The 24,286-nt window shown below is 41.7% G+C and overlaps 2 protein-coding genes across 8 annotated transcripts in view; one reads left to right on the forward strand and one right to left on the reverse strand.

Annotated features, from left to right (window-relative positions):
• Positions 1-8,747, forward strand: part of COMMD8 (COMM domain containing 8) — a 28,510-nt gene extending 19,763 nt beyond the window's left edge. The window contains exons 1-2 of one of the 3 annotated variants that reach the window (XM_051616762.1): positions 5,743-6,747; positions 7,527-7,589. In XM_051616762.1, coding sequence (XP_051472722.1) covers positions 6,312-6,747; positions 7,527-7,540 — 450 coding nt within the window. In that variant the 5' untranslated portion in view covers positions 5,743-6,311 and the 3' untranslated portion in view covers positions 7,541-7,589. Of the gene's footprint in view, positions 1-5,742; positions 6,748-7,526 lie in introns of those variants that run through there. The other 2 variants (XM_051616761.1, XM_051616759.1) reach the window with 2 other exon arrangements.
• The window catches only part of GABRB1 (gamma-aminobutyric acid type A receptor subunit beta1), a 123,493-nt gene that overhangs the window by 3,333 nt on the left and 95,874 nt on the right, over positions 1-24,286 (reverse strand). For 3 of the 5 annotated variants that reach the window (XM_051616756.1, XM_051616753.1, XM_051616754.1), the window contains 4 exons: positions 3,298-3,435; positions 3,034-3,186; positions 1,518-1,768; positions 682-953 (listed from right to left, as the gene is read on the reverse strand). In XM_051616756.1, coding sequence (XP_051472716.1) covers positions 861-953; positions 1,518-1,768; positions 3,034-3,186; positions 3,298-3,435 — 635 coding nt within the window. In that variant the 3' untranslated portion in view covers positions 682-860. Of the gene's footprint in view, positions 1-129; positions 160-681; positions 954-1,517; positions 1,769-3,033; positions 3,187-3,297; positions 3,436-24,286 lie in introns of those variants that run through there. The other 2 variants (XM_051616755.1, XM_051616758.1) reach the window with 2 other exon arrangements.

Consider the following 24,286-nt stretch of genomic DNA (forward strand, 5'->3'; position numbering starts at 1 on the left):
TGTACTTCTTTTGTGCTCCAAAATAACTTTCATTGCTCTGGTACAGACATCATAAGACCATCAAAAAATCTCAAAACATGGTGGAGAGAGGCTGGAAGCTATCTTCATGTGATCACATAATCTTGCTGTGTCCCACTGCTCCAATCATGTTCATTCTTCCTGCCAAAGACAGAAATAAGGCTGTTGGACATTAGTATTTCCATGCTGAGTAAAATGAATGGTCACAAGGACTCATATCAATGCATCTCCAGTGGGATAACAAAATCCATTGATATCCATTCACATGTGTGTTTCTATATGTGTATATATATATATGTGTGTGTGTGTATATAAAATCACAAACCTGCACTGTGCAGGCAGAAATCAGTCTGTTCTCTTTAATCATTATCAGTCTCAGAATGGAATTGCTGTCTAAAGTGTAAACACAAAAACTCTGGTACAAAGCAAGTATTTCTTCCATTTTCTGTCAGAAAAATGCTGGTGTCTAAATATGATGCTTTGCAAAGTTCAAGTGTGATTGTAAATACTTTCCATCCCATTCTGAGTTCTCAACTCCATGTAATCTTTGCTAGTGCAACATTTAGACAAAAGCTTTTAGTCAAGAATTAGGGCTTTTTGTTAATCACACTCTCCAAGCATGGAGAAAAAGAGCTTACCTGCACCCTTATCCTTTATGCTTTCTCATCCTTTACTCAGTTCAGTGCACTGGGGCCCCTGTAGTCAAGGACAACCTCTGAAGAAGTGTTGCTTCCCTCTTCATCATGAATCCTTGTGTTTCTCACTTAGGCTGGATTATCTCAGGAGCTGTTGACATGGCTGGTCAGTATTTGTGGGTTTTGCTGTTTTTTCCCCCTTCCTTATCATCCGTAGAAATGGAGAGATAGTGTGCACAACAATCTGCAATGGGGTAGCTTATGTTTGCAAGCACTCAGTGATGCTAAATGAAACTTTTCCTGTTGAAAAAATGTCCATAATATTACTTCCTGGAGTTTGTCTGGCTTGCATCTTATGAGGGGGTAGCTGTGGTCTGCTTGAATTTAGCCTGCAGGAAAAATCCTGACATCTGTGAAAGCTGTTAAACCTAGGAGCACTCTCCTCACTGGTGTGGGCTTCATTGCTTGCTGAAGCAACAGTGTCTGTCTTTGCTTTCTATTTTATTTTTTTTTTTGTGAAGTTGCTGTGTGTAAAGAGGAACTATGTAGCAACCATTTCTTCTTTACCACCTTCTATATCAAAGAAATACACAGTAGAAATGGTAAATATTTAACTTCCTTGCACCCCTTATACTTCTTCTGTGCTGCAAATAAATGTTTGCTCTGAATATTCATTTGCATTTTCTGTAGTTTCTTACTCTGTTTTGGGTTGAAGATAGAGCAAACCATATATTGCTGTAATATGATTTTTGTCTGGACAATCTTAAATACTTTTGCATAAATGTTCAAACTGTGTTTATCATCATACACATCAACATTGTCACAACAGAAATAATGTTTGAAAAGTTAGCTTTAACATTTTACCTGGACTCTATTTGTTTCCAGTCTGCTCTTCTTGCCTGTAGCATGTCCTGCCCTGCCTGCTGCCTTTTTCTGACTTTGGGGTCCTTTCCCAAAGAATATGTAGTTTACAAAGGCATATTCCAGCAAGGCCAGGAACACGAACACAAAGCATCCTATCAAGTAAATATCTATTGCCTTGACATAGGGAATCTTTGGCAAGGTCTCCCTGAGGTGGGTGCTGATGGTGGTCATGGTCAGCACAGTTGTGATTCCTGCAAAAGGAAGAAAAAGACATTGGCTAACACTACAGAGAAGGAAATCTGAGCATGAAAGGTGTAACGGCAGCATTGCCCAGCTACTCATGCCACTTCTCCTGCAGATGGCTTAATTTTGTGACCAGATTCTTAACAGTCAATGGAATGTGTTTTGCAGGACTGGAAAGGAAGATATCCAGCCTGCTGACAGCACCTTCCTTGGCTTTCCATGCAATGGAAGGGGGTGAACGAAATAGCCTTCAAAAGCCCAGGCTGTCTTGGTACATCTTGCCTTAATTTTTATAATAACTCTTCTAGGAAATGTGGTGTTAGTTGACCTGGACAGCAAAGAGTTGATCACTGTTCTTTCTATGTGATGAAATGATTCTCACTTTATTTACAGCAGTATCCCTGCTTGACTCCACAAGGTGGCTTGCATTGCTTTGAGGAACTGGAATAACTAGCTTTTGGCTGAAAACAGAGGATTGAAAGGAGGAAGGGAAGCTTTGTGATAAAAATATGATGTTTGGTGAATAGAAAGTGATATATATGTCTGCAAGTAAAGCATTTCCATTTCATTGTGTTAGCCAGCACTTGATTTTTTTTTCACTTTTTTGTTTTACTGGATGAAATCACTTTTTAATCTGCTTTAATCACAGGTCATTAATGCATCTAGATAATAGCTCTAGGCACAGGTATAATGAGTTGAATTTACAAAGAGATGGGACAAAACAGAGGTGGAACTAAATGGCTTTCTGGTATTAGCATTTGAAAAGCCTATCTGCCTAAAGCACAGATGGTGGCAGAAGATCTTGGTTCTCATGGAAAGTTGTAGGAAGAAACATGGTACTGGAAATAACCAACTAAGAAGGCAGAACAGACTTATTTGGTTTAAGCTGGTATATCTCCACTGATGTCGGCATGACCTGGTATATTCATTCCAGCCACGCATTTGGACTGAGAGGATGTTTTTAACATCAATGAAATTATGATGCAGTACAGTGTAGATACTCTTAGATACACTTAGACCTTTATACTTCCATTTGGAAGCAAGATATATTAGGCCTGATCCAAAGACCATTATGGCAACTGGAAGTCAGTCAGGATCCCAGCCTAATTGCAGAGGAAGAGCTTCAGATGTAAGCAAGGTGACACCTGCCTGCCTTTCTGGCCATGTGCAAGTTCACAGTTAATGCTGCCACAATCAGCTGTGAGGATTTGGTGCTACCGGGTTCAAAGGCAACAAGTATCTATGTAGTACAGTGACTTTAAAAAGAAGTTACCTAGAGCAACTCTGGCTGCAGAGGCATCATAATTGATCCAAAAAGATACCCACGACAGAATTGTGATCAGTGTGGAAGGCATATAGGTTTGCAAAATGAAGTATCCAATATTTCTTTTAAGCCGGAAGCTTAGTGATAATCGAGGATATGCTCCTGGAAGAAAGAAATCATATAATGACTAATACCTAATGCCTAATGTCAGTTAGACACTGATATTTCTGGGTTGGGAAAGAGTGGGGAGCTTTTTAACAAGCCACTGCTTACCTGTTGTAAATTCCACTCTCTTTGATACCATCTTGTAATCAACAATAGAAAATTGTGGGAGCTCAATGTTATTAACTCCCGTTACTGCTGACTCTCCTCCATTCCAGTAAAATTCAATATCATCAGTAGTGTATCCATCTGAAACAGAGGCATAATTTGATTATAGATTTTTCTTTTTGTTTTATTACTTGGCTTAAATAGTTGCGGTTGAAGTGGAAGGAGCTGCTGTTAATCAGGAATTCAGCCTTCTGTTGTGTGATGTTTCCATTATAGAAGCCACATAGCCTCCTCTGTAACCAGAGGGAGCTTCTGGGTGGGGAAAGGGGGAAGACAGAGAAAGAGCACAGAATTTAGGATTAAATATAAGCTTTTAGCTAGCTCTAATATCACTACTTGTTATTCAGGCTTGAGATGCTCAATTTACCAACAGGCTGATATAACAACAGTGAAACTTTTAAACTTTCCAGAAGGAGTTCTGACAGTAAAACCAGGTTCAGTTCCCAGCTTTGCATTTGATCTTCCATGCACTCTGTGACAAAATAAAGAGTTTGGAGTCAGTGAAGGCAAAGATGTTGGGAATGTATCCTTTCATATGGACTAGTGATGCAATTTCTAGCCAGGGAAACTAGACCAGAGGTGTCTTTTCCTATGACAGTGCCTTGTAATAGCCTCCTTTCTGGAATGCTGGCCACATGCAGAGCAGGTCCATAGTTTCCCTGGTAACAGTCAGAGAAGCTCTCATAACTTGCTGCAGGGCTCAAAGAACTGCTTGGAAAGTCAGTGGTTATTGAACAGGTATCTTTTGATGCAAACACACGGTGATGGGTGAACAAGGTGAAGTGTTCACATACCTTATTTGTGAGCTGCTCAGTGCCAAGATTTGCTAACTCTCTGAATTGCGCCCGACACCACAACCAACCTGTGCAATATAGATCCCTGCTGTTTGCTTAAAACTTCTGTGCTTCCCATTACTTATGCTAATTTCTTTTTTCAAACAAACCACCTCAGGGCTGTCATACAGGGCTCTCCATGGCTGTTTTTCATTCTTCCCAGGTATAAGTGAAGAGCTTTTAATTTCAAAAGGTTAAGGCAGCTGTTTGGTAGTGGGAATTCAATAGCTGCTTTAAAGGCATTGCACAGAAACCACGGGGCCAAGATGAGCCATATGTAGGGTGTAATACAGCACGAGTGAAGGAGGAAATGAAGACTAAGTCTGTATTGAAAACCAAGACTAAGATTGTCAGGGAGAGTGTTAATTTTCTTGCAAATCTAAATTATAAAAATTCTCTCTTGAATGTTTTCCCTCTTTAAAAAAAGAGGCAGCAAAACAGAGGAAATGGTAACCTGTCATACTGAAAGGATCAACTTTTCAGTTGACTGCAAAATCAACCGGTTTAGATGTGAGAATCCTGGATTCTGCTTTAGAATTTGGAAGAAAAATCGTGAACCTGATCTTTCTGCTCTGTGCTGTCATTGGCTGAGGTCCCTTTCACACTCCTCCCTCCAGTTTTGCTCCAATTGTGCCACTTCCTCATCCAGTGCACGTTGGGACCCAGGGTACAGAGAGGAACCATCTCCAGTTCTCAGCAAGTCCCGACTTCTTTTGCTGTCTCGTTAAGCAATCTCCTCCAGTCCCTCTACAGTTCCTCTGCCTTCTTGACAAAAGAGAGAATAGTTTGAAAAGCTTGCTGAAGATAAAATTCCCTTCCTGAAAGGTGCATTACGGTACATTTAGTTGTTTAAACCATAATGGTACCAAATAAACACCTGGGATATCACAGAGCAGATTTCAAAAAGAAAACGGGCACGCCTTCCTACAGAAGGATTGCACCATGTTTTTGGTACAGTGTGTGGCGGCTCTGCACCTTCACAAAAATGTATTATGGGAGTTTCATAATGTAGGCAAATGTGATTTCCACTAGTCTTGGGAAGGTTTCTATGACTTTGGCTACTAAATGAAAAGTAGACTTGCAAGATCTCAACACCTTCTTCACCTCTGTCTTTACCAGTGCTGTTGGATCCCAGTCCATAGGAGCAAAAGTCCAGGTTGATGCAGACACCCACCCTCTGTCAGTGAAGGAAGAGTTGGTGTGTCAACTGTTACAGGAGCTTGACCTGTACAAATCGATGGGCCCAGATGCCATCCACCCTAGGATGCTGGGAGAACTGGCTGGTGTCATTGCAAAGCCCCTCTCCATAATCTTTGAGAAGTCATGGAGATCAGAAGATGTCCCTGAGGATGGCAGGACGGCTAATGCCACTCCCATCTATAAGAAGGGTCCAAAGGAGGACCCAGGTAATTATAGATCCATTAGTCTCACTTCAGTCCATGGGAAAATCATGGAGCAAATCCTCCTGGGGACTGTCACAAGTCAACTGGAGCACATGATTGGGAAAAGCCAACATGGATTTACCAGGGGCTAATCGTGCTTGACAAACCTGATCACCTTGTACAACTAAGTAACCCGCTCAGTTAATGCAGGGCGAGTGGTGGACATTGTCTACCTGCACTTCTCCAAGGCTTTTGATACAGTCCCCCACAGCCCTCTCCTGCAGAAACGGACTCGTTACAGCTTTGACAAGTGGTCTGTGTGGTGGGTGAGGAACTGGCTGACAGACTGTACCCAGAGGGTGATAGTAAATAGTTCCTCCGCAAACTGGCACAAGTGGGGTGATCCCCAGGGATTGATATTGGGCCCAATGCTGTTTAACATCTTTGTAAATGACCTGCATATTGGGATCTAGAGCACTCTGATGAAGTTTGCTGACGACACCAAGATGAGTGGAGAGGCTGACACTCCAGAAGGGAGAGCCACCCTCCAGGATGACCTAGACAGGCTGGGGGAGTGGGCTAGCAGAAATGTTACAAAGTTCAACAGAGAGAAGTGCAAGGTTTTGCACCTGGGAACATATAACACAGGAGTGCAGTTTAGACTGGGATTTACCTGCCTGGAGAGCAGCCCTGTGGAAAGGAACCCGGGGACCTGGCAGTCTTGGTGGATAACAGGCTCAACATGAGTGAATGGGTGCTGCAGTGGCAAAGAAAGCCAACAGGATGCTGGGCTGTGTCAACAAAGGCATCACCAGCAGACATAAAGGAGTCATTATCCCACTCTATTAGGTGCTTGTTGGACCACACCTGTAATAACGGCATTCATTTTTGGTTGCCGCTCTACAAAAAGGATGTGAACAGGCTGGAGAGGGTCCAGAGAGGGGCCACAAGGATAACCAGAGAACTGGAGGTCCTGCCATATGAGGAGAGGCTGAGAAAACTAGGTTTGTTCAGACTTGAGAAGAGAAGGCTTCCAGAAGACTTCAGTACCATGTTCCAGTACTTAAAGGGTGGCTACCAAGAAGATGGGGACCCCCTCTTTACAAGGAGTCTCATGGAAGAAACAAGGGGTAATGGGCACAAATTGATCCTGGAGAGATTCCGATTGGACACAAGAGGTAAATTTTTCACAATGAGGACAGTCAAACATTGGAATGGTCTCCCAAGGGAGACTCCCAAGGGAAGCAGTAGATTCCCCCACATTGGACAGTTTTAAGTCTCAGCTTGACAGGGTGCTGAGTCATTTCATATAAACTATAGTATTACCTAGAAAGGTTGGACCAGATGATCCTTGAGGCCCCTTCCAAGCTGGTATTCTATGATTCTATGATAAGATTATAAAGTCAATTGACCAAAAGCAAGAAGGAAGATTTCAGCTGATGACAAGCCATTACTGCATGCCATGTCATTAACCTTTACAAACTTAAAAAAGACTTCCAAATACTACCAAAAATTGATCTAGTGTGAGCTACCACTCTTTCTAACATGCTGATTTGGTTCTTGAATTTACTCCAATTGAAGCTGGGGAAAATAATGAGAAAAGGATACTGATGTTTTTCAATCAGGAGCATCACATTTGTTAGTTCTCTTTTTAGAAGAGTAATTGACCAGGAATGTCTTCCTGTGGTTTTGTATAGACAGAGGCTTGATACAGTAATTATTTCCTTGATAGTCATTGTAATAACTCTGCTAGACACTAATAAGGTGTAAAGTCTCCCTAGGCAGTCCATTCTATCATGTTATATGATTTTTGTTGTGTGATGCTCTTCATTTTGTCCTTTGCACATTGTTCTAGGTGTATGAAAGGCCTGTCTTTTGTGGCTGATGATGACGCACAGATCCAGGGCTTGGAGGCCCTTGTATTCCACAGTTACTGACACTGCTTTTTGCTTTCCAGATCAGCAAACTTGAGAGAAGCACAGCTGGCTGCAGCTTCAAGACTGGAACTGATCTCACCTCTGAAGGGAGTCAGCAGAGGATAGATCACTCCTCCTTTTTGAAGTGGGTAGTGCCTTCCAGTGAGAAGCCTTGGTGATGTAAACGGAGAAACATTCAGTGTGGAGCAGCACTAGCTTTTGGCTAGCAGTCAGTGATGAAAACCTATTTTCTGGCAGCATGTGCCTTTAACATTTACAATGGAAGAAAAGCTATTTCAACAATAATAATAAAAAAGTGGGTCTAGTTTGTGCAGTGGCAGCTCTAACATACTGATGTGTTCACTAATCTTATCTGTACTGCCCAGGTACTCCCTTGGCAGCTTTTTTTCCCCCATGTGATCCTTTTCCTTCTGCATACGTATCCATGTCCCTGCTTTAAAGGGATGCCTCTGCTTTTGTGGCAGAGAAAGCAGCAGACTGGACTGATGTCTGCAAGCAAATTTCATAGAAGTCGAATATTGGGAACCCGAAATATTTCAATTACGTTAATAATCGCTGTAAAGAGAGGCTGCAGCTTTAACTGCAAAAGCCTGGAATTATTTCCCTAAATATATGACTATGACATTCGCAACATTCAGCTGATTTAATGACACGAGTTAATCTAATTCAGCTCTGCCCGTTCCCGAAAAAAATCAGAATTGGCTTCTCCGCCTGGGAGCCGCCTGCGGCCGAGCTCCCGCGCTGCTCTCCCAGCAGACACGGAGGGGGAACGGGGGCGGCCTTTGGCTCCCGAGCCCCGTCGGCTCCCCGCCCCGCACCCTCGGCTCCCCGCCCCGCACCCTCGGCTCCCCGCCCCGCACCGCGGCCCAGCGGACACCGGGGGGCGGCCGCGCTCCGCGGCAGCCGGGCCGGAGCTCAGCCCCCCCAGCCCCTCCAGCCACTTCAGCCCCTGCAGCGCCCCGAGCCCCCCGAGCCCCTGCAGCCCCCCGAGCCCCTGCAGCCCCCTCGCCCGCTGCCCTGCCCCAGCCCGCCGCCACACAGGGACTGTGTTCAACAGCCCGACTTCGTACAGAGGGTGCGTCAGGATTTAAACACATTTGCTCAGTCTTCGGGAGCAAACGTGGCCTGGTTTCTGGACTGACAGCCAGTCTAGCCCACTTAATCAGACACATTCCCTAGGATTTCTGTGAATGCTCTTGTTGACCTGAATAATAGGTGATTGCTAAGATTTTATTAATAAAGCTCCCATGAAAATGATTTGATCCATTTAAGCCTTTGTTCTCTTGCGAGATTCTTTTCCAGCTTCAAAACCAGTAAAATATGTTTGATTGCCCAGCTTGAGATATTAAACTGCTGTTTCCTAGAAAATGTCTAGAAACGATATTGTCCTCAATGTGCCCAAACTGTTTTTTTTGCTTCTAGACTGGCAGCTAAGAGTTTAAATGAGAACACTTAGGCAGATGTACCATCGATCTAAAAAACACTGGAAGAAACAGGTTCTGTATAAACCTTGCAGTTCACAGAAAAAAACCCAGACAAACTAGAAATGTTGATTGTGATCTAGCTGAGGTTGATGTCACCATGCTGTTCTATTTTCCACCACAGCCCTTACCATCTCAAATACCTCTGGTATAAATAAATATTTCTATTGCATTAACTTAACAAATAAAGTAATGGTTCTACTACTATTACCAACTCCACAGGGATGTCCAAATGGAACCCTATTTCCATTTGCTTCTCCAGGGTAGGCAGCTCTGAAACCCTGAGTAACAGGGTCTCTGCCTTAGAGACTTGAAGCTAAGTAGGGCATTTCAAAAGAATATTTCCACTCCGTGCTCCAAATCATTTGGCCTTGTGTAAGGACATGAGGCTGGAACCCGACCCTCTTCCTTCACTGCTGGATCATCCTTTCCTAACGACTTAGTCTGTGTTGCTGAATGTATTCTTACAGTATCATTCGTCTTGTTTCACACAGCTACCATTCCTATGACTGTATTCAAACAGGAAGAGAAAGCATTTCTTTCACACACCACCTAGGTGGTCCATACAGTGGTAAATTAATTGTTTCAGCTTAAACCCACGTTGTGAACAGGGCACTGCAGATTTGAAGATGTACTCTGGAAAGCAATGTCACTAGTTAACATTATGGTGACAAAATTGCTTGAAAAGGCTCCCTGCCACCTTTGTTGGAGTGGTTGTTTGTATCTATAAGCAATTTACTATTATTTTTTTTTCCCTGGTAAATACTTCCTGTGGACAGATGGCAGATTGTAACTGGAGATACAAGTCAGAATTTAGCCTAAGTAATACAGTGACCAAATGAAAACTTAGTTAGACTTCTGGAGTACTACAGATTGTCAATTTTTAAGTAGGTTTCTCAAATAAAAATAAATATAACATATGGGGCAACCTGCTCCATCTCAGTTGGAGACATCACTTCCTATCTATTAGAAGCAGAAAATAAATGTTATTGCAGTGTAAAGTCACTCTTGCAACATCCTAATCTGGTTCAGAGAGTGAATCACAACCTTGTCTTACTGTGCAAACACCTTTAATATGTTTATTGTTATAATTTTTTGCACCTGTAACTTTTTTAATGCCAGTGAGACCTGATAGAAGGTCGAAAGTCCTTTGGGAGATGAATTGTTTGGTTTTGCTGAATATCTTTTTAATGGCTAACACAGCAAGACTTATCACTATCTCAATAGATGGAAACATTGAAGGTTTCTGGATAAGTAGTTAGACTTGTACTGAAAATGCCTTACTGGTTTATTTCTCTCCTTCTAGTGGATCATGCCAGGACTGTCAAATGACCTACAGAGCCTAAAATAAATATAATGCAGTGTGCAATCAGAAATACACATTAACATATTTTATCTAGTATGGCTTTCATATGCAAGGATACCTCTTATATTGCACACTGTTTTTTGGGGGTTTTTGTTTGGTTGTTTTTTTGTTTGTTTGGTTGGTTGGTTGCTGGGTTTTGTTTGTTTCCTGTTTTTTTGTTTTTCTTTTCCTGTTCACTAGTAAAAGTTTCATTCTCATTAGCTATGAAAAAAACAAACAAACCAAGGAATCATGAGGAAAAGAAATGCAAAATTCTTTGTTTGCATTTTCATATGCTTTCCAAATCACGTAGTGCTATTTTTTTACTATGGGTAGTTTTCTTTCTTTCCTAAAAATTGCTGTACTAAGTTGAGTACAAAGAAGGGCCACTGAGATGATTAAGGACAGACTTGCTTCTGTTGAAGGGAGGATTGACTGAGTCAATATTCTTCAGCCTGGAGGTAAGATGACTGAGGGAATGTTCTGACAGATGTCTGTAAGATCTTAAGTTATCATGGTGAGCTTGAACAGGACATAATTATTCACAATACTTCATACATGCAGACCAAGAAAGCAACACATTTTATGTCTAATGGCTAGTTTGAATGAAATAAAGAGAAATACAAGGTACAGATGAACTGCAGAACTCATTACACAAGGTGACATGAGTATCAGAAGTTTATGCTTGTTCAGCAGCTGTCGCATAGCACAGAATAAAAATCTATCCAGGTTATTAAACACAATAATACTGTTTCTGACTCTAGGTAGCAAAGCACAGAACACTTAGTGGATAAGTTTACTGGGGAGATATCAGCAGGTATATCCTATGCTCTCTTCTAGCTAGAACAAGATGATGGGTGAGGTGGACTTTTGATCTGAGACAGTACAGGAGTTAAGAGTGACCTTTTCCACTGCAGCCTCATTTTCTCTTCTCATTGCGTTTCACCTTTACAACTCATATTTTTACTTCATCACTTGAGTGACAATTTTTTTGGCCTGATGAGAGCCTCTGACTCTACACATATTAATGTAATTAATGTTAATTAAATTGCTATTAGAAAACTTTTGCTCATGGCCATGGATTTTGTGCAGTAATAAGCAACCTTCCCATAGTGCTGTGGCCAAAATGTCACTGAAAATTCAGAGGTCTCTTACATGCAAATATTTTAGCAAGCAGTGCCAGTGATTTAATTTTGGACTTGTGATATTCTGTTGACCTGTTGGCAGCAATGATATTGCTTTTTAAACTTTTTTAACAAAGTAAGTGTGCTGTATGTGCTCCTGATGAGTGTTTGCTTGTGCAAACTAGATATTTGTGTAATTGTACATTTAACGTACAGATGCACAGCTGCTATTTACAGAGCAGCCCTGAGAAGTACAGCCATCATATATCAGTTTCCATAACTTTTCGCTAGTTTCTCAGCTTGTAATCTAGTTTGAGTTGTTCTGAAGCATGGAGTTCTAAAATGGTACTTTAGTTATTTTGGTAGTTACTACCACTGAGAATCTGTCCAACCATTTCTGTGTTTCTCTTTTCTTTGCCTGAATCCTCTTCTCCTGGGAGTTGAAACCAGCAAAGTTCTGAAGTCACACTGTCATGGTGTTCTTGTCTGAAGACCAGTCAACAGCAACCAGGGCAGATGTTACCCACGAGGAGATTAACCCCCATTGTTCCCTTGTCTGGTTGCCTGATACCAGACTGTCCTTGAGAGTTTGGAGCTGAGAAGAGAGGGGTTGTTTGTCTATTTTCAGTAGCAAGTGTCAGAAATCTCAGTCTTTTTCTCTTGCTTTCATTCTTAGATGCCTTTTTCCTGAATCTGTTTTGAGTTTTCTCCTTTTCCCTTTCTTTTTTTCCTTTTGATTGGCCACTTACACTGGATATGAGATGTATCTCAGTCTGCAGAAAGCTGAACTAAAGCTCCTGACCTCTTCTGATAAGGTTTTATTGTGTTCTTTTTTTCCTCTTTCTTTTTATCTTCTATCCTTCATTCCTTCCCCTTGGTTTGATACAGAGGGGAAAATAATCCATCTTTGAGGGCACCAAAATGCAGACCACAAATTGTTTCTACTCTGATCCTGGTAGCACAGGCTGGAAGTGCCTGACTTGGGATTAGAGACCTTGGCTTATCAGGATTAGAGACCTGACTTGTGGAAGCCCAGTGTTGCAGCCCCTCACCTCCTTTGTAAACTCAAAGGACTTCGACACTTTCACATGAACTAGAGTAAGGTAACCTGCCTTGCATTGCCGTCACGAGCACATTTCTTGCCAAGTTTATAAGTTCAGTTCAAATCACCCTCTTCACCCTTCAGTTTCCTCCCCCTTCTTTCCCATCTAGAAGTGCTGCACAAATACATGGCTATCCCAGTCTAACCCTGGAAATTTTTTCTGACTTGAGCCGCTTTACAAAGTTAAAAAGGGACCAACACCATTTATAAGCACATTATGTAAACATTAGCAACAAAGGTCCAGCTGCTTAGCATTCAATTAATTTAGTTCAGTCAATATCGCATGGTACACAGTTTTATTTGCTCGTATTGTAAACACATCTTGCCCTTGAGCACTTACTTCATTTGACTAATTAAGATCTGCTTCTAAGAGCTACCATTTTGTTGCCAGGCAGACTCAAGCAATTCTGGGTACAGCTGTTGTACTCAGTGAAAAAGACATTTGAAATACAGGTCCATCTGGTTTGTGCTCCATCGTGTCAGGCCAAAGCCTGCTCCTCTTTAAGGCAGCAGGGCCTTTCTTTTCAGCAGGACTCAGAATGCAGATGGATGAGGGCATGTTTTGTTTCTTACTCATGCCAGCATGGTTTATGGAAGTACACCTTCTATTTCTATGCAATATTGTGTTTCCCTGTCTGAGACAGTGAAAACCTTTTTAAAATGCTGATTACTTAATTCAGGTGCTTAACTTTTTCAGAGAGGTACATAAGAGGTTAAGTTCAAGGCTAGTGTACTTGGGCTTTTTAGATAAACAATGAAAATGAAGTTTCCGTGGTGGTCTCACTCACTGTTCTGACTATGTAAGTAGCTGAATTTTCAATTAATGAACAATTGTAGAAAGATTTAAAGTTTTACTGAGCTACATGAAAATTTTTGTTCAGCTAACATTAAGAATAATTCAGTGAAAAAAGTACTTTTCTAAACAAAATTAATTTCAAATAAAAATGCTATTTTGAATTTTGAAAATGAAATACTGACTCTTTTTGGAAAATATATTTAACAATGCATATGTATTGTGCATTTACTACACTTTTCCTGCGTGCATATATTGCCAAAATAGTTACAGATTACTGAATCGATGTACTTCACTAATGAAAAAGCCTTGCTTGAAAAATATCATGTTGTTCTTAATGACATTGTAACACCACCATGAAAGGAAATGTAGATTTAACTGTTCTTTTAAAAACTTTTTCACCAATCTGCTTTACTTCTGTAACCATAGGTAAATACTAATTCTGTACTGCCAAGAAATAAGAGCACAGAAGTCCTACAACATCAAAAAACTTAGAGAAAAAAGTACATCCAGATCTGTACTTGTTTATAGATTAATAGTTGTGTAGGGGAAGAAGTGGAGCTTCAGACTGAACTACAATCTGAGTTCTACAGAAATTACTCCCCTTGTTTATGAAGCTGGGATGGCATTGGCTTCTCTGGCTTCACTAAGGCACTGAGATAAGCCACCATAATTTTAAACACATACTTGACACATACTGCAGTTCACAGCTAAACTAAGCAGTGTATGCTACCAGCATTTTTTAGGTTGCCTTTGTTGCTGAGACAGATTTTTTTCTAACAATGATTTGGAATAAAATAGCAAAACTACAGTAGAAACTAGCAAAATTCCATTACTACTAGGAAAATATACACTGCTTTTGATCCATACACTTTCATAGAATCATACAATCACTTAGGTTGGAAAAGACCTTCAGGATCACTGAGTCCAACCATTAACCCTACTCCACCAAGACCAGCACTAAGCTATGTCCCCAAATGCCACATCTAGATGACTTTTAAACACATCCAGTGATGGTGACTCAACCACCTCCCTGGGCAGCATGTTCCAATGTCTGACAACCCTTTCAGTGAAAAAGTTCTTCCTGATGTCTAGACATTTCCTCTTGTTCTATTCTCAGTTACTTGTGAGAAGAGACCAGCACCGACCTCTTGACAACTTTCTTTCAGGTAGTTGTAGAGGGCCATGAGGTCTCCCCTCAGCCTCCTTTTCTTCAGACTAAACAGCCACAGTTCCCTCAGCTGCTCCTCATAAGACTTATTCTCAAGGCCCTTCACCAGCTTTGTTGCCCTTCTTTGGACAGGCTTCAGCACCTCGATATCTTTCCCATATTAAGGTGCCCAAAACTGGACACAATACTCCAGGTGTGGCCTCACCAGTGCTGAGTACAGGGGGACAATCACCTCTCTACTTCTGCTGGTCACACTATTTCTAATGCAAGCCAGGATGCCATTGGCTTTCTTGGCCACCTGGGCACACTGCTGGCTCATATTCAGCCACTTGTCAATTAGAACCCCCAGGTCCTTTTCTGCCAGGCAGCTTTCCAGCCATGCTTCTCCAAGCCTGTAGCGTTGCCTGGGGTTGTTGTGACCCAAGTGCAGGACCTGGCACTTGGCCTTGTTGAACCTCATACAATTGACCTTGGCCCATTGATCTAGTCTGTCCAAGTCTGTCTGTAGAGCCTCCCTACCCTCAGGCAGATCAACACTCACTCCCAACTTGGTGATGTCTGCAAACTTACTGAGGGTGCATTCTATCTCCTCATCATGATCATTGATAAAGATGTTAACAAGAAATGGTCCCAACACGGAGCCCTGAGGAGCCCCACTTGTGACTGGCTGCCAGTTGGATTTGACTCCATTCACCACCATTCTCTGGGCCTGGCCATCCAGCCAGTGTTTTATCCAGGAGAGAGCATGCCCGTCCAAGCCATGAGCAGCCAGTGTTTTCATCAGAATGCTGTGGGAAACAGTGTCAAAGGCCTTATGGAAGTCTAGGTAACAACACCCACAGCCTTTTTCTCATTGACCAGGTGGGTCATCTTGTCATAGAAAGCGATCAGGTTCATCAAGCAGGGCCTTCCTTTCATAAACCCGAGCTGACTGGACCTGATCACCTGGTTGTTCTGTATATGGTGTGTAATGGCACTCAAGATGATCTGCTCCATGACCTTCCCTGGCACTGAGGTCAGACTGACAGGTGTGTGGTTCCCTGGATCCTCCTTTTGGCCTTTCTTGTGGATGGGTACCACATTTTCTACCCTCCAGTCCACTGGGACCTTCCCACTTAGCCAGGACTGCTGGTAAATGATGGAAAGAGGCTTGGCAAGTGCATCTGCCAACTCCTTCAGTACTTTTGGGTGCAACCCATCTGGCCCCATAGACTTATGGATGTTTAGGTGGTGTAGCAGGTCACTGACCATTTCCTCTTGGATTATAAAGGTCTCATTCTGGACCACTTCCCTGTTTTCTAGCTCAGAGGACTGAGTGTCTAGGGAACAACCAGTTTGACTGTTGAAGACCAAAGCAAAGAAGGCATTTAGCACCTCAGCCTTCTCATACTTTGTCACCATGTTTACCTCTGCATCCAATAAAGGATGGAGATTCTCCCTAGTTCTCCTTTTGCTATTAATGTATTTATAGAAAGATTTTTTATTGTCTTTGACAGCAGTAGCCAAGTTGAGTTCAAGTTGGGCTTTGGCCCTCCTAACTTTCTCCCTGCATTGCCTTACCGCATCTCTGTATTCTTCATGAGAGGCCTGTCCTCTCTTCCAGAGGGCATGAACTCTCCTTTTCTTCCTGAGCTCCAGCCAAATTTTTCTATTCAGCCAGGCCGGTCGTCCTCCCTGACAGTTTGTCTTTTGGCACATGGGGACAGCCTGCTCCTGGGCCTTTACGGCTTTGCCTTCCTAGATTCCCTTACCCTTCCTGACGGTCTCCCAAGGGACTTTGTTAGTCAGCCTTCCTGCCCTCTGGAAGTGACTTTAATACTATACAAAATAAAACCATCTCCATTTTGTAGGGAGACCTGAACCTAAAGGGGAAGTATAGAAGGAATATATCAGACTTTAACAACGTGTTGCATAATTAATTTCATTTTGGCAAATCAATGTTACACCAAAGACAAGGTTATTCTGAGAAATGTTAGGCCTTAGAAGTCTGATATGACAGTACACCCTGGGCAGAAAAATCAGAATTAGCAAGTTGCATGTTCCCTTCGGCAATGAATAGGCTTGGGTTCAGGAGCAGAGTGGCTCCTTGGACACCAAGGCATCTGTGACACTGCTATGGCTACTGATTTTCTTTAAGCACTAAAGAATGAGTAGGGGATTTTTGTGGCTGAAAGCATAGGTTAAAACCAAGGAACAGGCTTTTTAGGTGCTTGATGTTCTGAGTCTGCTCAGAATCTGCAGTTTTGTGTGAAGGCAGACATGGAGCACACCCTCATTAGTGGACTAGTACAAGGTGTTAATGGAGCGGCAGATCCTCCACAGAGAGAGAAGGTCCGAGGTCTTAAATCAAAGGATGATGAATAATTTTCTGTGTGCCTAATCTTGTTGATACAAATTCCTACCCACAATAAGTGCGTGAAATATTTGAAGTGTGAGTTCTGTTGCTTTGACCCCAAAATGTGAATTCAAATAAGGCAGTCATGCTCTGTGTGCTTTGGATTAGAAATGGTATAATGTTAAATAACCATGTGTATTTAACTCTCTGTAGGTAATTTAGTGTTCATAGGCACTTACAGAATACAAATTAATGAGAATGGAGATAGATTGCTGAGGAGATTAGCCATATATTCTGAGTTAAATATAAGTCATTGAGGGTATTAGCCAAAATTACACCTCACCAGCAGGAACAAATATACTGGATAGCAATCTAGCAACCTCTAGGTGCTGCTTCGGTAGCTTGGATCTGGACTTAAAGATCTGTGCAGCCTTTTAATTTTCACTGGCGATCAGCACTATGACTCTGTGGGGCTGATCCTGGCATTATGTCATATATGAAATGACTAATTGTCTAATTCAGTTTCCATCTACATGTGGATGGGCAGTTGTCCCTTGTACAAACCAGGCTTGCACTCCAATGGTAGCAAGTATTTGAAAGACTGAGGGAGACAAATGTGCAGCTCTGCACAGATGGTTCCTGCACAGCCTGGGAGATCTGGGCTGGCAGTTTGGGAAACTTGGTGCTGCTATTCCCATGGAAGCCTGATGAATTGAGGGCTGCCAATCTCCGGAAAGGATAAATTCAGTGAACAATTGTATCAGTATGCATGAACTTGTAAAATAAAACTGAAATGCTCAATGTTTACTTCTCAAAGTTTCCCACACACTGCAGTTTGCTCATAAGGACCAATATTTCTTTAGGCAGTCTACTCTTGCACTTCATTTTTCTTGCTTTAAGTCTATGAGGAAGATGAATAAATAAATAAAGCTGTTAGAAGTGGGAGCAAAAAGCTACTGGATCAATCATTAAGAACTTTACCCAAAGGATACAGTTCTGTTCTTTGGTTTTCAGAGTATATTTCTGAGGGCTGGAGGACTTGTATATTACTATACTGCCCACTGAATAAAACTAAATATGTTATTGTTGTCCCAGTTCAGGTAAGCAGTCTTTCCACACTGAGACTTGAGTCATTGTGTTTGTTTATTTGTATTATTGCAGAATCAAGGAGCCATAAGTACAGATTAAGACACAGAGTGGATAGGCACTAAACAGAGAATTTCTCAAGATTTGTAATATTTGTAAACTCTGATGCATTTGGGGAAAGGCTTCATTCTCACAAATGGAAGTGAATCAATGAGTACCAGACTGTTCCAATTTGCTCTGGATTTTGTTGTTTTCATACGGCAATTCACACCTTGGCAGAAGACAAGTACATGCATAAATTGTATTTATGGCTGTAACATCCTAGGGCAACTGCATTATCTCAAAGCACAAAATGCCAGCTCTTCCAAAAATGCAATATGACCAGGTGCAGAGATTATTCTTCCTTCTACTCTGACTGCAGAAATACAGACTAATTTACGAGCACAGCTGTTTCCAGAGAAATCAGCCATTTCTCTGAATGAGCCCTTATTTTTTAAAAGCAAACCCAGCTTTTCCTTTTGCTGTTCTCTGTCCTGGAAACTGTATTGGTACCTCTGAGGCTACTAAGATGGCATTGAAACAAGAAAAGCAGTCAGTGAGAATAACTCTGCGTTCCTCTGTGTGCAACAGAAACGTGCTTAAGGTATACCAGACAGGTGACTTAGCTAATTTCATGTGCTCATGCTCTGAAATATTTGTGTTAAGTATCTGTTATTAAAATCAATGCATCCATATAGAGACAAGCTATCCATCATCCATCTTTTTGAAAATAAAAAGTGAAAGTAATATAGAGTATACTGTCAGCATCTGAGTAATTTCTAAACTTCTGTGCAGTGTAAAAACACATTGTGAAAGTGAAGCAACTTATTTTTAGTCCCCTGGGGAAAGAAATATTCCTGAAGTGTGGAAACAGAGCAGTTGCTGTGGCTTAACACTAGTGTACTGTGAGGAATGAATTATTCTGGCTTAGTGACTGACTTAAAAGATAAGTGGAAAGGAATTACTTAAACTGAGCCAAAAAAAGAATAAAAATGATGTGACGAAAGTGAAACATACAGTCCATTTGGCTAATTTCTCAGTTTCAGTATCAATGAGCTATTTATGAATCTGCTTCTCGGAGTATCTGAAAAACAATTTGCTCTGCTCCACAGCTCTGTGCTAGTCTTTCTGTCCCCATGATGTTTAAATCTGTTGCTGTGGTTGCTCATGCTGTAAGTTTAAAACCATTCCTGTTTTGCTGCCAGCATATTCTCTGCAGCTCTGAAGGATGGCATTTCAGCTCTGTCAGAAATTAATGTGGATCTACAGATTGCTCTGTGTGTGTGGTATCCCCGTGATTCTCCATCCTTCTGAGAGTGAATTTGCAGTGATGCAAGCTCAGTGTGTGTATTCTGTTTAGGGTATAAAGAATGACCTAGGGTGTGTTATCTGAAGGTCTTTAGAAATTATTCAAGTCTGTTTCAAATTGCAAAATACATTGCCCAGAGAGTAGTAGTCACTTGGCTGTCCCAGAGGGCAGTATATGGGATCATACCAGTGGCCTATGTGTGCTGGTCTCCATTCCTGCCCTTGCTGGGATGTTTCCTATGGTACTAGCTTGCATGTTTTATGAGCGTGCTGTGATAGTGTGCTCTTCTGTTTTTCTGGTGTTGACTATTCTTTTGCTAGGGTTTGTGAAAGCTAGTTGCTTGAATATGGCATTTGATCCATGGCGGAGCCCTTGTGGAATGAGGCATTTTGTGCATGTCATAGAGCAGGCAGCAATGGGAGTACAGGAGAAGGATGGAGACCCGCCTGCACACTAGTGAATTGTGAATGGTGTGATTTGGATGAAGTGCTATGAACCTTGTATCACTCAGGGCTGGCAGGTCAAGATGAGCAGGCAGGAACTCTTCTGCCTTTTGCATTCAGATAGGTAATCTCAGAAAGATCCCACTGTTTGAGTGATGCAAGGTTTGGAACAGATCCCTTGCTCTTTCTTCATAGGCCACCAAATCTGAAGGAAATTTAAGGCTGAATAGGTATTTTAGAGCAGTTAAAAGAATTGGCCAGAAGCAGAAGAGAGCTCTCATTCTCAGCACTACATTGTAATAAACAGAGACAAGTCAAAGTGGAGAAAAGGAGTTTTTCTCCCCAGGGTTTGCAGGACCTGTGTGAAGCGACACATGCCGGCACACAGGTTCATGACTGACGTGTCCCATGGGGGAGCTGCCTTCATTAGAAACAGCAGAAAAACTGGCTCTCTTAAAAAAGGCATAGACTTGAACTTCCTTCCTTTTTTTTTTTTTTTTTTTTAAGATGGGAAGGGGCCTCACAACTGGTTTTTAGAATACTCAGAACAACAAGCTCCTTTGGGAGGAAACAAATTATGCCTTCTGTGGAGAAATTATGCCTTCTGTGAAAGCAATTTAATATGCCTAGTGAGAAGAAGCAGGATGAGACCAGATGCCCTTTTAGTAGCTTTGGATACTTCAGGGAAAAGACATGAGTGGATCCAGCTCAAAGTTCCTGCTGCCTCATGTAACAGCACACTCATATTCAATAGTGAATTTTTATTGCTAGGCATGAATAAATTAATAGATATCTGGTGCCTGCAGACAGGCAAAGGAAAAGCTGTCTGGGAAAGCCTGGATGCTTTTTTTTTTTTTTTTTGAGGTGTAGGTTCTTACATCCTATTAGTACAAATGCAATCATACCCTGGATCAATGCAACCTTTTCTCAAGCAAGGAGCTGTGATAAATCTGTTCAAATCTCATTCTGTCAGACCACCCTGTGCCAACAGAGGTGATAATTAATGTTAAGGTATGAACACAGTTGGGGTTTTTAAGGCAAAAATCCAGAAATATTCAAGTGAAGTATGTTATTGATTCACTGCAATATCACTTTAAGTTGGTTGTGCTTTCCTCAAAATGTTAGTGTTAGGTCTGTTTCTATATGAAGCAGGGACAGCCATAAAAACAATGGAGTCAAGGCAGATTTGTAATTTTCTATACTGTGGATGACTAAATCATTCTTCTTTTCCCCAGCTTGCTCTGTTCAGATTTCTGTTGGCTTGTTCAGTTCTCCCACACAAGTGAAGTGGTTTCTAAGAGTGCTGCTGACAGAACAATGCATGGCTCAGTGTTGCCGCATCAGTCCCTGAATCATGTTGCAGCATCACAGTTGTCATAGAGACAAGAGATTTTTGAGATCAAAGGGACGATTCTGATAATCAGCTCAGACCTTTTGTAAAACACATAGTAGCTTGCCAATAAGTAAATAACTTTGCCAAAAAGAATGCAGCCTGGCCCACTCTCTGCTGTGATGGTGAAACACGTTTCACTTAAGTTTGGGGGATGCTGGAACAGAAGCCCCAAAGGGGGATTTAATTTATTGTCAGAGTGGTGCTGTCAGCACATCATTTTTTCTGCTGAGTGAAAGCCAGGTGCAAGCTTAGTCCACAGAGTCATGCCATGATTATGATACTGGTGACTTCAAAGGGACAAAGAGTATTAGAGTAATAGCAGTATCCTGTCTTATCTTCTAGTCGGTGCAGAGAGGTCAGCACTTGTATCAGTAATGAAGGATGTAGAGTGGGGCAGCTGTGTGCAGTCAGAAATCTCTTGACAGACAAGTGCTGGGTGATTTAGCTGCAGCAGTTTGATGCTACTGTCCCTGCTTGTTTGCCTGCTCTTTCATCAGCTGAGATGTGTGTCTGCACCAGATGTGTGTCTGTGTCCGGAGAATGCTACAGTTGCTGCCAGGGACAGTAAGCTTGTGCCAAGTTGCCAGAGGCTACCTGGTACAAGCAGAACTAACAGCTGGGGGACTTAACATCTTAAATTGCCCAGCTGACATCCATCAGAGCTCACCTGAAACTGCCAAGCATTTTGACTAACTGCTATCCTCTGTCCCAGTATATGCTAATCTGTGAGAAATGGATTGTTACAGATCCTAGCTCTGCTGATGAAGTAGCTCCAGTTATAAAATCCCTTGATTTACACAGAAGTTTCCAGTGGCCATCACAGTATTAGACACTGAAACAGGTGTAAAGCCTCTGATATGGTCTCCCTATTTGCAGCTGCAGAATTTGGAATAAAGTCAACTGCTTGAGCAAAACTGTGAGAACATGTCTGAAGGCACATTTGTAGCCAAAATGCTCTCCTTCTAAATGTATACATTTCTCTGGTTGTCAGCTGTACATACATAGCTTCTGCAGTCACCTGAGATAGCTTTGGGAAAGATGGAAATACAGTTTTTTAATGAAAATGATAAGCTGGCTCAGTCTAAGCATGTATTATCCCTGTGTTGGCTGCTTGACTGGAGAGGTTTGATAGTAGGGCAGTGTTTGATTCTTTGTGTTCTGCTATTTGCAATGCCTTAAATTACTCACTGGTAAGGATTGTGAAGGATCTATTCTTAGTACTTTAGGTTTTTGGGGATTGTCTTTGGCTAATTTCCACAGCATTCCTGTGAGGTGTAATGACTCACTGCCTTTCTGTTCACAAATAGCGCTATGTTCATCTGTTCTTTGCGTATCTTAAGAGCAATAAATCTCTGGGACTGCCTGGTTCCTCTGAAGTGTGCTCCTTCTGCAGTAGGAGTAAGTCTCCCTTAAAAACAAGGTGGAACTCAAGAGAGGGCCAGGTTGTGTGTGTTACAGGATTGGTGTTCTCTGACACTGCTACAGAGCCAGTAAGTTTTGAAAAGCTAAAGGTCAGACGTTACTTCTGTGTCAGATTATGTGCTGCTGAGAGCTACTAGAGTTATGGCGATTAGTATTGCATAGTTTTACACATCCACACAGGTCTTTTTACTGTCCTGTTCTTTTCATTGTTTTCCTTCTGCATGCGTCAAGCTTGCATGATTTCTGGCAGCACCAAGGATAAAAGGGCTGCTAAGAAGCAAAAGTAGGATTAAAAGAAGGCTAATGTTACTCCATTCCTATGAAGCCATGAAGATTTTGGGCAGCAGAAGAATGTCAGTGGCAACAGCACATCTCCTCAAAGCAGTGATTATCATTCAGCGATAGTTTCCACGGTGGAAGCTGGTGCCGTGTGGGTTAAACCATGTAATTGCACACCGTATGAAAATGAACAAACCCACTTTTCAGTGCTTTGAAGATGGTTCGGCAGTGCACATAGTACACAGTATCTGTCTTGTGGTGAGAGATGCTGCTAGATGTTACACAGGCAGTTCTAAGATTGCTTAGTGATTACAGCACCACCTTACCTGGCCTTTTCATTTAATGAACAGTTCTGCACTGAGGTTTACTTAATTCCTCTCTCCCCAAATTGAGGTGGATAAGCCTTTCTTTTTAAGATATTTATTTTAAGCAAGAAAGTGTCAATAATTCGATCCTAGCTTTGTGAAGATTTGTATACTGACACAACAGAAAGCTGCATAGCTGAAGTGCAGTGCAGGAGCTGGAGGGAAAAGTTGAGGGTGGGAATCTCGTAAGCTGTTTCTGTTACTGAAGCATGTGCCATGATGAGAGAGGCAATGGTCATGATTATCACCTCTTTACTCACACTCTGGTAGCTTTCAAGGGGATTAATGGGTACTAAGTGCAGAGTACTCAGGACAAGTGGTTTACTTGTACTCAAATGCCTAAGAAAGAAGTAGGCAGCCTGCTCTCCAGAACTCTGATCTTCTCCAGGTATGATCCATAATTTTCAAGAGTTTTAGAGATGTAGAGGAGAAAAACTGTGGTGCATCAGAAGGTACAATTTAGGAGGAGTATTCACAAAGATGCCAGTGCTCCTGACACATCTACTACCTATGCGTGTTCAGTAGCAGGTAAGCATGTTTGTGCATTTGGAAAATGGTTCAGTTGTTTGTACAACTGATCTAAATACTCACCAGAAGTAATGCACTCTGCCAATTTTGACATGTTGGCAAACTGTGAAAAAAGATTTTGTTGATTTCTTTGGATCTGCTCAGCAAGTATTAACATATCAACATATCTTTGGAGACACAAATTATTTATAGCAAGTGTTCAAAAGGTCTGAAAAGCAATTTTTTTGGGGGGATATGTGACTGGCCACAGGGGTGACATGGTATTCTCCCATCCCTGATTGTGTTAGCATTTTAATTGTTTATTCCATCTAATGCTGATTTTGAATATTGATGAGGTCTCAGAGTTAGTACTAAGTCCATTCTCACTAAGTATTTATCCCTACAAAGCTCTATTTATGTGAAAACTTGTGAATAAAGAGGTATGAGCTGGCCAAGTGTCAGTCTGCTTTGTTGTTTGGGTTGCAAGCTGATAAATGCTCATGTACTTTGATAGCTTTAGTCATGACTGGGCTGGAGACTTCAAAACAACTATCTCCCTGCAAATAAATTAATGTATTAATTCAGT

This window comes from Apus apus, chromosome 4 (assembly GCF_020740795.1).
Source record: "Apus apus isolate bApuApu2 chromosome 4, bApuApu2.pri.cur, whole genome shotgun sequence".
Classification (NCBI taxonomy): domain Eukaryota; kingdom Metazoa; phylum Chordata; class Aves; order Apodiformes; family Apodidae; genus Apus; species Apus apus.